This window comes from Hemiscyllium ocellatum, chromosome 45, assembly GCF_020745735.1.
Source record: "Hemiscyllium ocellatum isolate sHemOce1 chromosome 45, sHemOce1.pat.X.cur, whole genome shotgun sequence".
Taxonomy (NCBI): Eukaryota; Metazoa; Chordata; class Chondrichthyes; order Orectolobiformes; family Hemiscylliidae; genus Hemiscyllium; species Hemiscyllium ocellatum.
Window position 1 is genome coordinate 20,850,475 of NC_083445.1, and position 13,681 is coordinate 20,864,155.

The following is a 13,681-nucleotide window of genomic DNA, read 5'->3' on the forward strand; positions in this document are numbered from 1 at the left end:
TTGTCCTGACAGATGAACCTGGTGTTTCTGATGATCACCCTTCACAAGATGATACGAAGCAGCAGCTCCTTGAAGCCAGACTCCAGTAGGCTGGAGAATATCAAGTAGGTGACGTCCTGCCTGGGAAATGATCCCGGGGTGGAGGAAGTTGATAGTGGTGGTGAAGAGGGGAGGTTGGACTTGATGGACAGAGGGCAATTTGTAGCTGTGGGTGAACAAAGGTGGTGAGTTGGATGAAGGTGAGGGAGGAGGGAAGACAAGGAAGGGCAGTAAGTGCTAGACAAAGGCAGAATTTGATTGAAATTGGGCTGGAGTGAGGCTCTGGAACCCATTAACTACTTGAGAATAGAATGGCTCTATTTCACTGCTTGATTGGAGAGACAAATCAGATGATTTCATTGACCCCTTGTTGGGGGGGTGTTGGGGGGGAGGGGGGGTGGTGGGGAGCATCTCAATGGTCAATTCATTGGCTGAGGCAGCACGACGACAAATTTAATGGGCTGCCACATCTGAGAGGGGTTCACTGGATTGTAAAAGGGAGAGATTTGATTGGACAAGGAAACATTGGAATCATTAATGAGGTGGGAATCAACATCTGCACCCACAGAAACACTGAACAAAGAAATACAGATCTTTTAATGGGAAGACGTTCAGGGCAGATTGATGCCAAGGGTTCAGTCTCCACCACATGGCTCTCACTCACCCCCAAGAGATCACAGTCCCCTGTGTCTCCTTCACACCTCAGAAGTAAAATTCTGTTATGGGACTGGGAAATATATGCCCACACTAGATCACAAGCAAACTGAGCAGCCTCACAACCAGACTCCCAGTTCCAAGCGGGCAAGACTCAAAATTGCTTTCTTGAGGCTGCTCACAGCTTTTATGTCTGCTCTCCGCTGTAATGAGAGGAACTTCCCCATGTTTTCCCAATCATTCACTGGCCCTACTACAGTTGGGCTACAGCGGTTTGAGAAGGTAATTCACCACCATCATTGCAAGGGCAATTGGAGACAGAATGTCATCAAATGCTGACCCAGGCAGTAAAGCCCACATCCTGTGAGAGAATATTTGAGATGGAAACCTTCTGATAAAGGGATGGACTGTAGGAGGTTCATCAGGACATAATGGCAAGAATGCCAAATCTCAAATGGTACAATAATTTAGGGCGGCACGGTGGCACAGTGGTTAGCACTGCTGCCTCACAGCGCCAGGGACCTGGGTTCAATTCCCGCCTCAGGCGACTGACTGTGTGGAGTTTGCACGTTCTCCCCGTGTCTGCGTGGGTTTCCTCCGGGTGCTCCGGTTTCCTCCCACAGTCCAAAGATGTGCGGGTCAGGTGAATAGACCATGCTAAATTGTCCATAGTGTTAGGTAAGGGGTATATGTAGGGGTATGGATGGGTTGCGCTTCGGCGGGTCGGTGTGGACTTGTTGGGCCGAAGGGCCTGTTTCCACACTGTAAGTAATCTAATCTAATTTATATTGCATAACAGGAGGATTCTGACTGGTTGGCAAGTGGACTGTGATTGAAGGGGAAATGCACCAGGGAATGGCTGCTAACAAGTATTGATTTAATTGGCAAAGGCACAATGCCTGGACGTATTCTTTATGATAGCAGAGGACAGGGTCTCACATACAAATGTATACTGCTCCAATGTGCACAAGTAAGCTGAAATGCTTTCCTGTTTAAATTGGGCACCTATGGGCCTTCTATGTTAGTTAAATGACAAACATCAATCTCAAAGCCAAGACACTTTTACTGTTTCTCTTATACAGGTTGGATATTTGCTGCTTTGCCTTGTCGTTCTGTATTGCTGACTTTGTGCTGGTTTTATCTGTTGCCTGCTCCAGTGCATTGAACCATGGAGGTATCCCTGGACTCAGATCTCCTATATTGATGCTGCGCCAGCCCCTCTGGTGAACCTACAGATGGGTTCTCGCAGGGAGAATTTACAACAAGGGGTTGGGTAGTGAAGGGGAGAAAGACCACTAGACATTTGGTCCTAAGTAGCCAGGCCAGTGAATTCTCCCTCAAGACACATGCACTTGTTTGAGAAACGTGTCTCCAAGATTCTAAAGGGGGACGGTGAGCAACCAGAAGTCGTGGTGCACATTGACACCAATGACATAGCTAGGAAAAGGGATGAGGATCTAAAAGGTGATTTCAGTGAGTCAGGTTGAAAGCTAAAAAGCAGGATGAGCAGAGTAGTAATCTCAGGATTACTACTGGTGCCACATGTTAGTGAGGCGAGGAACAGGAGCAGGTGCTGCTAAACACATGGCTACAGGGCTGGTGCAGGAGGGAGAGCTTCAGATACATAGATCATTGGGTTACCTTCTGGGGAAGGGGGGACCTGTACATGAAGGACGGGTCACACTTAAAATGGAGGGGTACCAATGTCCTGGGTGGGTGATTGCTAGAGCACTTTGAGAGGGTTTAAACTAGTTTGGCAGGAGGATGGGAATCAGAGCAACAGATCAGACGAGTGGGTAGTTGTTGATCGGGCAGAAATACAATGCAGAGAGACTGTCAGGAAGGATATACAGTTAACAGGGCAAAGGGATGGGTTAAAGTGTGTCTGTTTCAATGCAAGAGTGTCAGGAATAAGAGTGATGAATTTAGAGCATGGATCAGTACTTGAAACTACAATATTGTGCCCAAAAATAGAGACATGGATTTCACAAGGACAAAAATGGTTGATGGATGTTCCAAGGTTTAGATCTTTTAAAAAGAACAGAGAGGAGTGTAAAAGAGGAGGGATGCAGCATTGTTAATTAGAGAGTGCATCACAGCTGCAGAAAAGGGGATTGTTGAGGAGGGTTTGTCTACTGAGTCAGTAATGGGTGGAAGTCAGTAACAGGAAAGGAGCAGTCAAATTATTGGGTTTTTCTATAGACTCCCCCCTATAGCAGTAGAGAGATGGAAGAACAGATTGGACAGCAGATCTTGGAAAGGTGCAGATATAATGGAGTTGTTGTTATGGGCAACTTCATCTTCCCCAAAATTTATCGGACCATCCTTTGTGCAGATGGTCTGGATGGAACCAATTTTGTCAGGTGCGTCCAGGAGGGATTCCTGAATCCATGTGTAAATGGGCTGACTGGGGGGGAGGCCATATTGAATTTTGTGCTGGGCAACGAGCCAGGCCAGGTGTCGATCTCTTGGCGGTGACAGTGACCATAACTGCCTCACTTTTACCATGGACATGGAGAGGGATAGGAACAGACGGTATCGGAAAGTATTTAATTAGGGGAAGGGAATTTACACTGCTGTTAGACAGAGCTGTGGAGTATAAATTAGGAACAATTGATCTATGGGAAATGCACAATAGAAATGTGGAAGCTGTCAGAGGAGTAGTTTGTCCCACTGAGACAGGCAAGGAATGGTAAGGTGAAGGAGCCTTGGATGACGAGAGAAGAAAAGCTTCTCATCAAGTGTAAGAAGGAACCTTACTTAAGGTTGAGGAAACAAGGATCTGGAACAGCTTTAGAGAATTACAGGGTAGCTAGCAAAAAACTCAAAAATGGACTGAAGAGGTCTAGGAGGGGGCACGAAAATGCCTGGGCTGGAAGGATGAGGGAAAACCCAAAGGCATTCAATAAGTACATGAGGAATAAGGGAATGACCAGAGAGAGGGGAGAGATGATCAGGGATAGTGGAGGAAACTTGTGCCTGGAGTCTGAAGTACACCGTGGACGAGATTAATAGTTTTGAACTGATTGATATTAGGAAAGTGGATATGCTGGAAATTCTGGGAAGCATCAAGACAAATAAGTCACCAGTGCTGGACCAGGTATATCCAAAGTTACTATGAGAAGCGAGGAATGAGATTGCTGAGCCTCTGGTGATGATCTTTGCATCCTAGTTCTCCATGGGAGTAGTATCGACTGATTGGAAGGAGGCGAATGTTGTTTCTCTGTTCAAAAAAGGGAATAGGAAAATCCCTGGGAATTACAGACCAGTCAGTCTTATGGGTGTAGTAAGCAAGATACTGGAAGATTTATGAGTATTTGGAAAAACATAGCTTGATTAAAGATAGTCAGCATGGCTTTGTGAGGGGCAGGTCATGCCTCAAAAGCCTTATTGAGTTCTTCAAGGATGTGATGAGACAAGTTGACGAAGAGCAGTGGGTGTGGTGTATATAGATTACATTAAGTCATTTGATAAGGTTCCCCACAGTAGGCTTATTCAGAAAATTAGGAGGTATGGGATACAAGGAAATTTGGCTGTCTGGATACGGAAATGGCTGCCCAATCGAAGACAGTGAAAGATAGTGGATGGAAAGTATTCCGTCTGGAAGACAGCAACCAGTGGTTTCCCACAGGGACCTGTTTTTGGGCCTCTCCTCTTGGTAGATTTTATAAATTACTTGAATGAATAAATGGAAGGGTGGGTTAATAAGTTTACTGATGACACAAATGTTGGTGGTGTTGAGATAGTGTTGAGAGCTGTTACAGACTATAACAAGACATTGACATGATGCAGAACTGGGCTGAGAAGTGTCAGCTGGAGTTCAACCTGGATAAATGCGAAGTGATTCATTTTGGAATGTCGAATTTGAATGGTGAATACAGGGTTAAAGACAGTACTCTTGCCAGTGTGGAGGAACAGTGGGATCTTGGGGTCCACATACATAGATCCCTCAAAGTTGCCACCCAAGTTGAGAGGGTTGTTAAGAAGGCATATGGTGTTTTGGCTGTCATTAAAGGGGAATTGAGTTTAAGAGGCACGGAGTTTTGCTGCAGCTCTATCAAATGCTCGAAACGTCGAATTCTCTATTCCTGAGATGCTGCCTGACCTGCTGTGCTTTGACCAGCAACACATTTGCAGCAGCTCTATCAAACCCTGGTTAGACCACATTTAGATTATTGTGCCCAATTCTGGTTGCCTCATTATAGGAAGGATGTAGATGCTTTAGAGAGGGTGCACAGGAGATTTACCAGGACGCTGCCTGGATTGGAGGCCTTGTCTTATGAAAAGAGGTTGACTGAGCTCAGGGTTTTCACACTGGAGATAAGAAGGAAGAGGGGTGACTTTGTAGAGGTATACAAGGTAATGAGAGGCCTAAATAGAGTAGATAGCCAGAGATGATTCCCCAGGGCAGCTGTCTTGAGGGGTCATAATTTTAAGATGATTGGAGGAAGGTATAGTGGAGCTGTCAGAGGTAGGTTCTTTATGCAGAGAGTGGTGCATGGAATGCACTGCCCATGGTGGTAGTAGAGTAAGAGACATTGGGAATATTTATTTCAGGGATTGCTGGACAAGCACATGGACAGCAGTTAAGTTGAGGGGTGTGTAGGTTAGGTTGGGTTTAGATTAAGATAATTGCTTGGCACAGCGTCATGGGCTATGCTGTTCGATGTTTGGTGTTAAAATCCTGCCTTCTTCCAGTAGAGCGTGGAAACTCATCCTGTGCTATGGCCTCAAGCCAGGACCTCCAGCAAGATTGAACACAGGTTCAGGCCACTTCCCACTCCTGGGCAAACCTTTATATTACCAGTTCCACCCCAGCCCACCATATTTACCACACTAGTTTGCTCCCACCAACCTGTTGAGCACATGGTCACTTCCATGTGAGAACACAGGAAATGATAGGCCATCTGGCCCATGGAACATGCTCTGCCAAGGCCTCATTAATGGCACACAGGAACCCTTACAACAGCCACATAGGTTTTTAATTTGTTTGACTCCTCAGGAGATCGTTAATTGTGTGAGCATGTGAAACATATGACATTGTGATCCATTGAGCAGTCTCTCGTACATTGGTTGGAAAGACTTCAGCTCCATTCATTTGGAGCCAATGATGTTCACTCACAGGACTATGAAGGGAAACCTTCAGTTTGCACCAACATTATATGGAGTAAGTGATTTTTGAGAAGACTTGTAGCCCAAGTTGATGATAAGTATGTAAGTATTTAAGCTCAACGAGTTAACTTACATACTTATTATATGGTGCTTACAGGGGATGTCACCACTGGTTGCTAGGGGTATGAGGTTTACTTTCTATGCCCTTGACTGGTGACACCAGTGAGAAACACCTGAGGTCAGCAGTCAAAGATCAAGCAGAAAGGCTCATGGAAAGTCAAGGGGATAAAACAGGATTGCATGGAGAATGGGAACTATGTTACAACTTTGGTGAAATTGTGTTCAGTTCGGACTTCTCCAGGAAGCACACATGAACCTTGGGGTGCTAGTCAAATCAGCAGAATGAAAGCAGGAGACAAACTGGTTCAATCATGAGATGCATAGAATTGACTGGAATTCTCTTCAGTTTAAAAGATGGAAGGTGATCGGACAGAGCTGCTTAGGATTTTCAAAGGATTTAATGGAGCATGGCGGAGTCAAGGACAGCAAAATAGAATGTAACAGTAAGAGCTAGCCCCATTCATCAGGGAATCCAGGATGGCTTTTTGGAACAAGAGGAACCTTATTCCCATCAGGGTCAGGCAACTAGCTCATGATTAAGATTGTTGGAGTTCTGTTGGTTTGATTTATGAAGCCAAATGGAGCAAAGGTGGGCAATTAGGGTTGATCAAACAGGATCTGACTGTAGAAGACTCAAGGGGCTGAATGGCCTCCTCCTCTCCTGATGTCTCTATAAATGTCATCCTGCCTGTGTCTGAAACCAGACCCCACCCTCAGGTGTATGTCTTTAATCTGTGATTCTGTGACCCAGCCTTATCGATGTTTTCCCAATGCCTGAGTAACCATCATCCCCCCACCATCCTGAATAACTTTATAAACAGGAAGAGAGGAAAGCCGTTCAGGCTGGGGCAGTTAGAGAGGGAAGAACAGGAGAAGCTGGCCCCAGTGGTACAGGTAGCCAGAACAGGCAAACATGTCAGTCATCAATGGAGCTATTTTAAAAAATCAACCTGTTTTGAAATGTTATTTCACACCTCGGAGCAGGGGGAGCTTGAACCCAGAGGTAGGGACATTGCTACTGTGCCACAAGAGCCCCATCAGTCATCAACTAATAGGTTTTATACTGAGAAGCTGCACCTGTGACCTCAAAAGCTCATTAACTTTCTACAGAGTGGAATCTTCATTTGAACAAGCACTTCCTAATCACCGCCAATCTCTCCTGCCACCCCAGCGGGCATATCAACATTACCTCCATTATCATGCCCATCCCATTATCATGTCAACACCTGTAATGTTGACCTGTGACTTCTTGCTGCATGCTTGCAGCGAACATGTGTCTCTGTGCCAATGTATGACCCTCTCTTGTCTAAGCTCATGCTCTGGAACTCTGTTCTGAAATTAACCCCATCTCTCCAACTCCCTCTCCTCCTTTAAGATACTCCTACCTCATTGAAATCACCATGCAATTATAGTGGTGAAAGGATGGGTTCTCCAGAAAGTGCTATTGTGTAGGTTATGTTCAGATAGTTCAATACAGGCAACCTTGTATTGTACAATGTTATATTCTCATAGCATGTTACAGTATTCTACACTTTTCATTCTTTTGTACGACGTGGGTATTACCAGTTAGCCAGCATTTATTGCCAGTCCCTAATTGCTGTTGAGGTGGTGGTGAGCTGCCTTTTTGATCCACTGCAGTCCATGTGCTGGAGGTAGACCCTCAATGCTGTTGGGGAGGAAATTCCAGGATTTTGATCCAGTGACAGATTTCCAAGTCAGGATGGTGAGTGGCTTGGAGGAGAACCTGCAGGTGGTGTGTCACCTGCTGCTCTTGTCCTGCTGGATGGAAGTGGTTGTGGATTTGGAAAGAGCGAAGGAGCCTTGATGAGCTACTGCAATGAATCTTGTAGATGAATGGAGCAGTGTGGTAGTGTGATTGATATTTACTTTGTATGACCATGGTTGAATAATAGGGCATATTACTGCAAGACGACTTGAACCCAACAGCCACCTCTGTGAGAAGATGTTATGTTTTCCAAAAATCAGAAGCTGAAAGAGATGTTTTCTTTCTGATTTGAACTATACACAACTGAGTGCCATTTACTAAATTGCATTAGACTTTTTAAGTAGCTCTTAAAACTGTTTGAGGAAGCTCTCTGTCCCCATTTTTAAGTTATGCTGCAGTTTTGTGCAGTATTGCACAACAGAAATTGGCTAGCTGAAAGAAGACAGAGGGTGCTGGTTGATGGGAAATGTTCATCCTAGAGTTCAGTTACTAGTGGTGTACCCCAATGATCTGTTTTGGGTCCACTGCTGTTTATCATTTTTATAAATAACCTGGTTGAGTGCATAGAAGGGTGGGTTAGTAAATTTGTAGATGGCACTAAAGTCGGTAGAGTTGTGGATAGTGACGAAGAATGCTGTCAGTTACAGAGGGACATAGATAAGCTGCAGAGTTGGTTGAGAGGTGGCAAATGGAGCTTAATGCAGAAAAGTGTGAAGTGATTCACTTTGTAAGGAGTAACAGGAATGCAGAGTACTGGGCTAATGGTAAGATTCATGGTAGTATAGATGAGCACAGAGATCTCTGTATCCAGGCACATAAATCTTTGAAGTTTGCCACCAAGGTTGATAGGGTTGTTAAGGTGGCATACGGTGTGTTAGCTTTTATTGGTAGAGGGATTGAGTATTGGAACCATTGAGATCATGCTGCAGCTGCACAAAACTCTGGTGCGGCTACATTTGGAGCATTGCGAACAGTTCTGGTCACCGCATTATAGGAAGGATGTGGAATCTTTGAAAAGGGTTCAGAGAAGATTTACTAGGATGCTGCCTGGTATAGAAGGTCTTATGAGGAAAGGCTGCGGGACTTGAAGCTGTTTTTGTTAGAGAGAAGAAGGTTGAGAGGCGACTTAATTGAGACATAAGATAATCAGAGGGATAGATAGGTTGGACAGTGAGAGCCTTTTTCCTAGGATGGCAATGGCTAGCAGGAGGGGACATAGCTTTAAATTGAGGGGAGTAGATATAGGTCAGATCTCAGAAGTAGTTTCTTTACTCAGAGACTAGTATGGGCGTGGAACCCACTGCCTGCAACAGTAGAAGACTTGCCAACTTTAAGGCATTTAAATGGTCATTGGCTAGGCTTATGGATGAGAATGGAATAGTGTAGGTTAGATGGGCTTCAGATTGGTTCCACAGGTCAGTGCAACATCGAGGGCTGAAGGGCCTGCACTGAGCTGTAATATTCTATGTTTGGTTAATGCTGAGTCCTCGAATACTGAGCAAAGTATTGAGGTCAGATATTGGAGTCGAGAGCATGGTGCTGGGAAAGCACAGCAGGTCAGGCAGCATCCGAGAGGCAGGAGAGTCGAAGTTTCGGGCATAATCCCTTCATCAGGTCATTCAGATATAAAGATACTGCCCTGCACTTCCTAATATCTCCCACTAGATGGTGGCGATGAGCCACGGAAGTGGCAAACTGCACTCCCATATATCATTCCTGTTGCACAGATAATCATTTCCCTTGGTTGCAAATATCCCACTTAGTATACTGTTTCTCCTCTATTAATGTAAATCATCACAGCTCCGTCAACACTGTACTCAGAGGGCAATTCTCCAAATCCTGTAACAGTTTTGGGGTAGGCCATTCAGCACAGATTTTGCCCAAAATGTCCATTCTCCTGCTCCTCGGATGCTGCCTGAACTGCTGTGCTTTTCCAGCACCACACTCTCAAGTCTGATCTCCAGCAGGTGCAGTCTTCACTTTCTCCCATTCAGCACTTTAAGCCAGTTCTGCCATGCCCCACAATTGTGGCTGATTATCCATTTCACCACCTTTTTCCCCATACCATCTCCATATCTTTTACATCATTGGTACTTAGGAATCTATCAATCTCTACCTGAAACATACCCTTAGAATGAGCTTCCACAGCCCTCCATGATAAAGAATTCCAAAGATTCGCAATCCTCTGAATAAAAATATTATTTCTCCCCAGCATCGTATTAAATTATATTTCTCTTATTGTTGAATTATGCTCTTGACTCTAGACTCTCCAATGAGGAACATCAACCTTGACTATTCCTTTAAGTGTTTTAGAAGTTTCAGTGAGATCATCTCTCATTCTTCAAAATTCTACAGAATACAGGCGCAGTTTGCCCAACCTCCCACATCATAGGACAGTCCCACCATCCAAGAGACAAGTCTGTTGAACCTTTGTTATACTCCCTTCGATGGCAATAATATATTTCCTGAGATAAAGAGAACCTGCACACAGTACTGCAGCTGAAATCCAACCAAGCTGCTATACAATCAAAGAAAGATTTTGCTAGTCCTGTATTCAAATCCTCTTGTGATAAATTTCATTAGCTTTCCTAATAGCTTGCTGTACCTATACATTAGCCTTCAGTGACTTATTGATAAGGATACCCAGGTCCTTTTGAACAATTGCACTTTCAAATCTCTTAGTATTTAAAAATATTCTGTACAGCTGTTTCTCTTACCAAAATGCATAACCTCACATTGTTCTATATTATATTCTATCTGCAATGTTCTTACCCATTCATTGTGTCTGTTGAAACCCTCTTCAAGCTGTTTTGCATTTTCCTCAAACTTTTGTGTTATCTGTGAGCTTGTAAATTTAAACTTAAATTTAGTCCCCGCCTCCAAATCATTGACATATATTTTGAACAGCAGGGGCCCAAGTCCTGATCCTTGGAGTACCCAAACATGGGAATGCTCATTTATTTCTACTTTCTGTAGTATGTTTGTTAGTCAATATTAATCCATTACCTCCTATCCCATGTGCTTTAATCTTTCTAAACAACCTCCTGTGGTGAGTTTATCAAAAGCCTTCTGAAAAATCCATGTCTTATGTGATTTTCCTTTCATCAATTCTGCTGGTAATATCCTCCAACAAATTCAATAAACACAATATCCCATTTGCAAATCCAGGCTGACTATGCCTAATCAGATTATTGTCCTTGAAGTGTCTATTTATCCCATCCTTTGTAATTGATGCCATCATTTTCCCCATTACTGATGTAAGGCTAGCAGGACTATAGTTCCTTGTTTTCTCTCTTGCTCCCTTCTTAAATAGTGGGGTTACATTTTCTGCCTTCCAATCTATAGGACTCATCCCACAATCTATTTTGCAAGGTCATCTTCAATGCATCCATTACCTCCACAGCTACTTCGGTCAACATTCTAAGATGTAGAATCTCAAGTCCCAGGGACTTATTAATCTTTAGACCTATTAATTTCTTGAACACAACCTTTTACCAATACAGATTTCTTTCAATTCCTCATCCTGTCCAGTTTCTTACGTTTCTAATTTTGGGAGATTTCTAGTATCTTTCTCCATGAAGACAGATTCAAAGTAATAATTTAGCATCTCTGTCATTTTTCTGTTTCCCATTATAAATTGTTCTGACTTTGCCTGTAATGGATGCACATTCATCTTCACCGAGCATTTCTTTTTGCGTGCCTGGAGAAGCTTTTACGGAAGCTTCTGTTTCTCCCTCCTCACCGTCGCATACTGCCAGTATTGAAGACTGTTGTAATCCAGCTATGACTAAATTGTTCTGGTCTTTTGTTTTGTTCCAAGATTTTGTTCAAATTCAATGATGTGCTTCTCAACAACTGCAAGCTGCTGAGGGGAATCTGAAGAAAAACTTGGCGTTCTACGTCTCAAATAGCTTGAGGAAGGTTATGACAATGCGATAAATCGGCAAGAGATCCAGGGTAATTGTGGGTTCAAATCCCGCTACAGCGGTTGTGAACTTTAAATTCAATTTAATTATGTGCAGCATAAAGCTAGTGTCAGGAAAGGCAACTGTGGCAAGTCTTGTAAATTATCATTAAAAACCTGTCTGATTCACTGATATTCTTTCGGGAAAGAAATCTTTACCCAACCTTACCAGGTCTCACCAACACGTCACCCATGGCTTAGCCTTAACTACCCTCTTGGGCAAATATGGATGTGCAATAAATGCTGGACTGGAAAACAATGCCCACATCCTATGAGCAAATAAAAAAAAATTCTTAACTGGCATCTAAAATAGTGGAGCTCAAGGTACAAAAATACATTGAGGGAAAAGCTCAGTAGGTGTGTCAGTATCTGTGAAGAGAAATCAGGGTTAATTATTCAGGTCTCTTCCTCACGTTTTTCCAGCAATGTGTTTTGTACCTTGAGCTCCACTATTTCAGATGACAGTTAAGAGGTTTTTATTTATTTGCTCAAAGGAGGTGGGCATTGTTTTCCAGCCCAGCATTTATTGCACATTCATATTTGCCCAGAGGGTAGTTAAGGGTCAGCCATGGGTGACATGTAGGCCAGGCCTGGTAAGGTTGGGAAAAGATTTCTTTCCTGAAAAAGGTGACCTATCCTCAGAAGTGCTGAGTTTTTTCAGCAATTCAATTTTGTTTCACATTTACAGTATGTGCAGTTCTTTTGGTTTTTACTGCAGTTCAAGGTGCAATTAAGAACAGGCAACAAATGCTGCCCTTGCCAGCAATGCCTACATCCCATGAAAGAATAAACAAGAGGGGGAGAAAAATAATTTTCTACACTTTACCTGCATTGCTGTCTTTGTGGGATCTTGCTGTGCACAGATTGAGTCCCTACTTTTCAACAGTGACAATGCATACAAAATACTTCATCGGCTGTAAAGCCATTTGAAATATCTCACAGTTGTGAGAGGTGCTATATAAAGGCCAGTCTTCACAAACTAGATAGTGACCACTCCTCCAGAGTAGACTATCAGGTGGCCTATGACCTCTTGTGTCATGCACTCAGTGTGGAAGACAGACAATTTCAAATGAATCTTTCTGAACGAACATACTGGAAACACCTGAGAAAAAATGGATAATTTGAACTGAAAACCCTGTCAGATTGAGAGACACTGATTCCTGAGAAGACAGGACTGAGATATGAAAAGAGACTGGATTGGTTGGGACTATATTCACTGGAGTTTAGAAGGATTGGAGTGGGGGGGGGGGAAGTCACATAGAAGCCTATAAAATTCTTATAGGAGTAGACAGGAATATACTCCCAATAATCAGGGAATCCAGAACCAGGAGTTTATAAGAATATGAAGTTGGACATTTAAGATTGAGATGAGGAGAAATTTCTTCAGCCAGAGAGCGGTCAGCCTATGGAATTTTCTGCCATAGATTGTGGCGGAGGCCAAAACATTGAATGTTTTCAAGAAGGAGTTAGATGTAGGTTGTAGGGCTAAAGGGGATCAAAGGCTGTGGGCAGAAAGTGAGAGTTGGATGATCAGCCATGATCAGGCTTGAAGGGCTGAATGGCATGCTCCTATCTTTTATATTTCTACGGAAAACTGGTTAACATTTCAGGTTAATGACCTCTCTTCAGATTAAGAACTGTGATACATCTCAGGTGAGTAAAGAGTCAGAGAAAGGAGGGAAAGGAGAACAGACTGAAAGGAAGAGTCTGTGATAGGCTGGACGTTGGGAGACGCTAAAGGACAAAACTTTTGTTCATTTACGTAATCCCACTACCAAATTCTATTACCCTGCCCTGTCATCCATTTTGTCATTTGATATTTTGCCGGTTCCATCCCGAAGTGAAATATTAGGTGAGGCAGTGATAATGTCATTGGACAAGCAATCCAGATATCCTGGTTATTCCTTGTAAGATCCATTGGCATCTTTAGAGAGGTAGTCTGGTTCTGTGTTTATTTGGCACCATTTGCAATAGGGGTTGTATTTAATGCTCTTCAGCTGATGAGGGAGTGGTGCAGAAGGAAACAATCCAATGGGAGTTCTGCCCTGCCAATGGCTGAGTAAGCA

The 13,681-nt window shown here is 43.5% G+C and overlaps 1 protein-coding gene across 1 annotated transcript in view; it reads left to right on the plus strand.

The window, feature by feature from the left end:
• The window catches only part of LOC132835881 (adhesion G protein-coupled receptor L1-like), a 399,302-nt gene that overhangs the window by 328,765 nt on the left and 56,856 nt on the right, over nt 1-13,681 (plus strand). Inside the window, exon 19 of the mRNA XM_060854978.1 lies at nt 13-104. Within this exon, the coding sequence (XP_060710961.1) occupies nt 13-104 (92 nt within the window). The remainder of the gene's footprint in view (nt 1-12; nt 105-13,681) is intronic.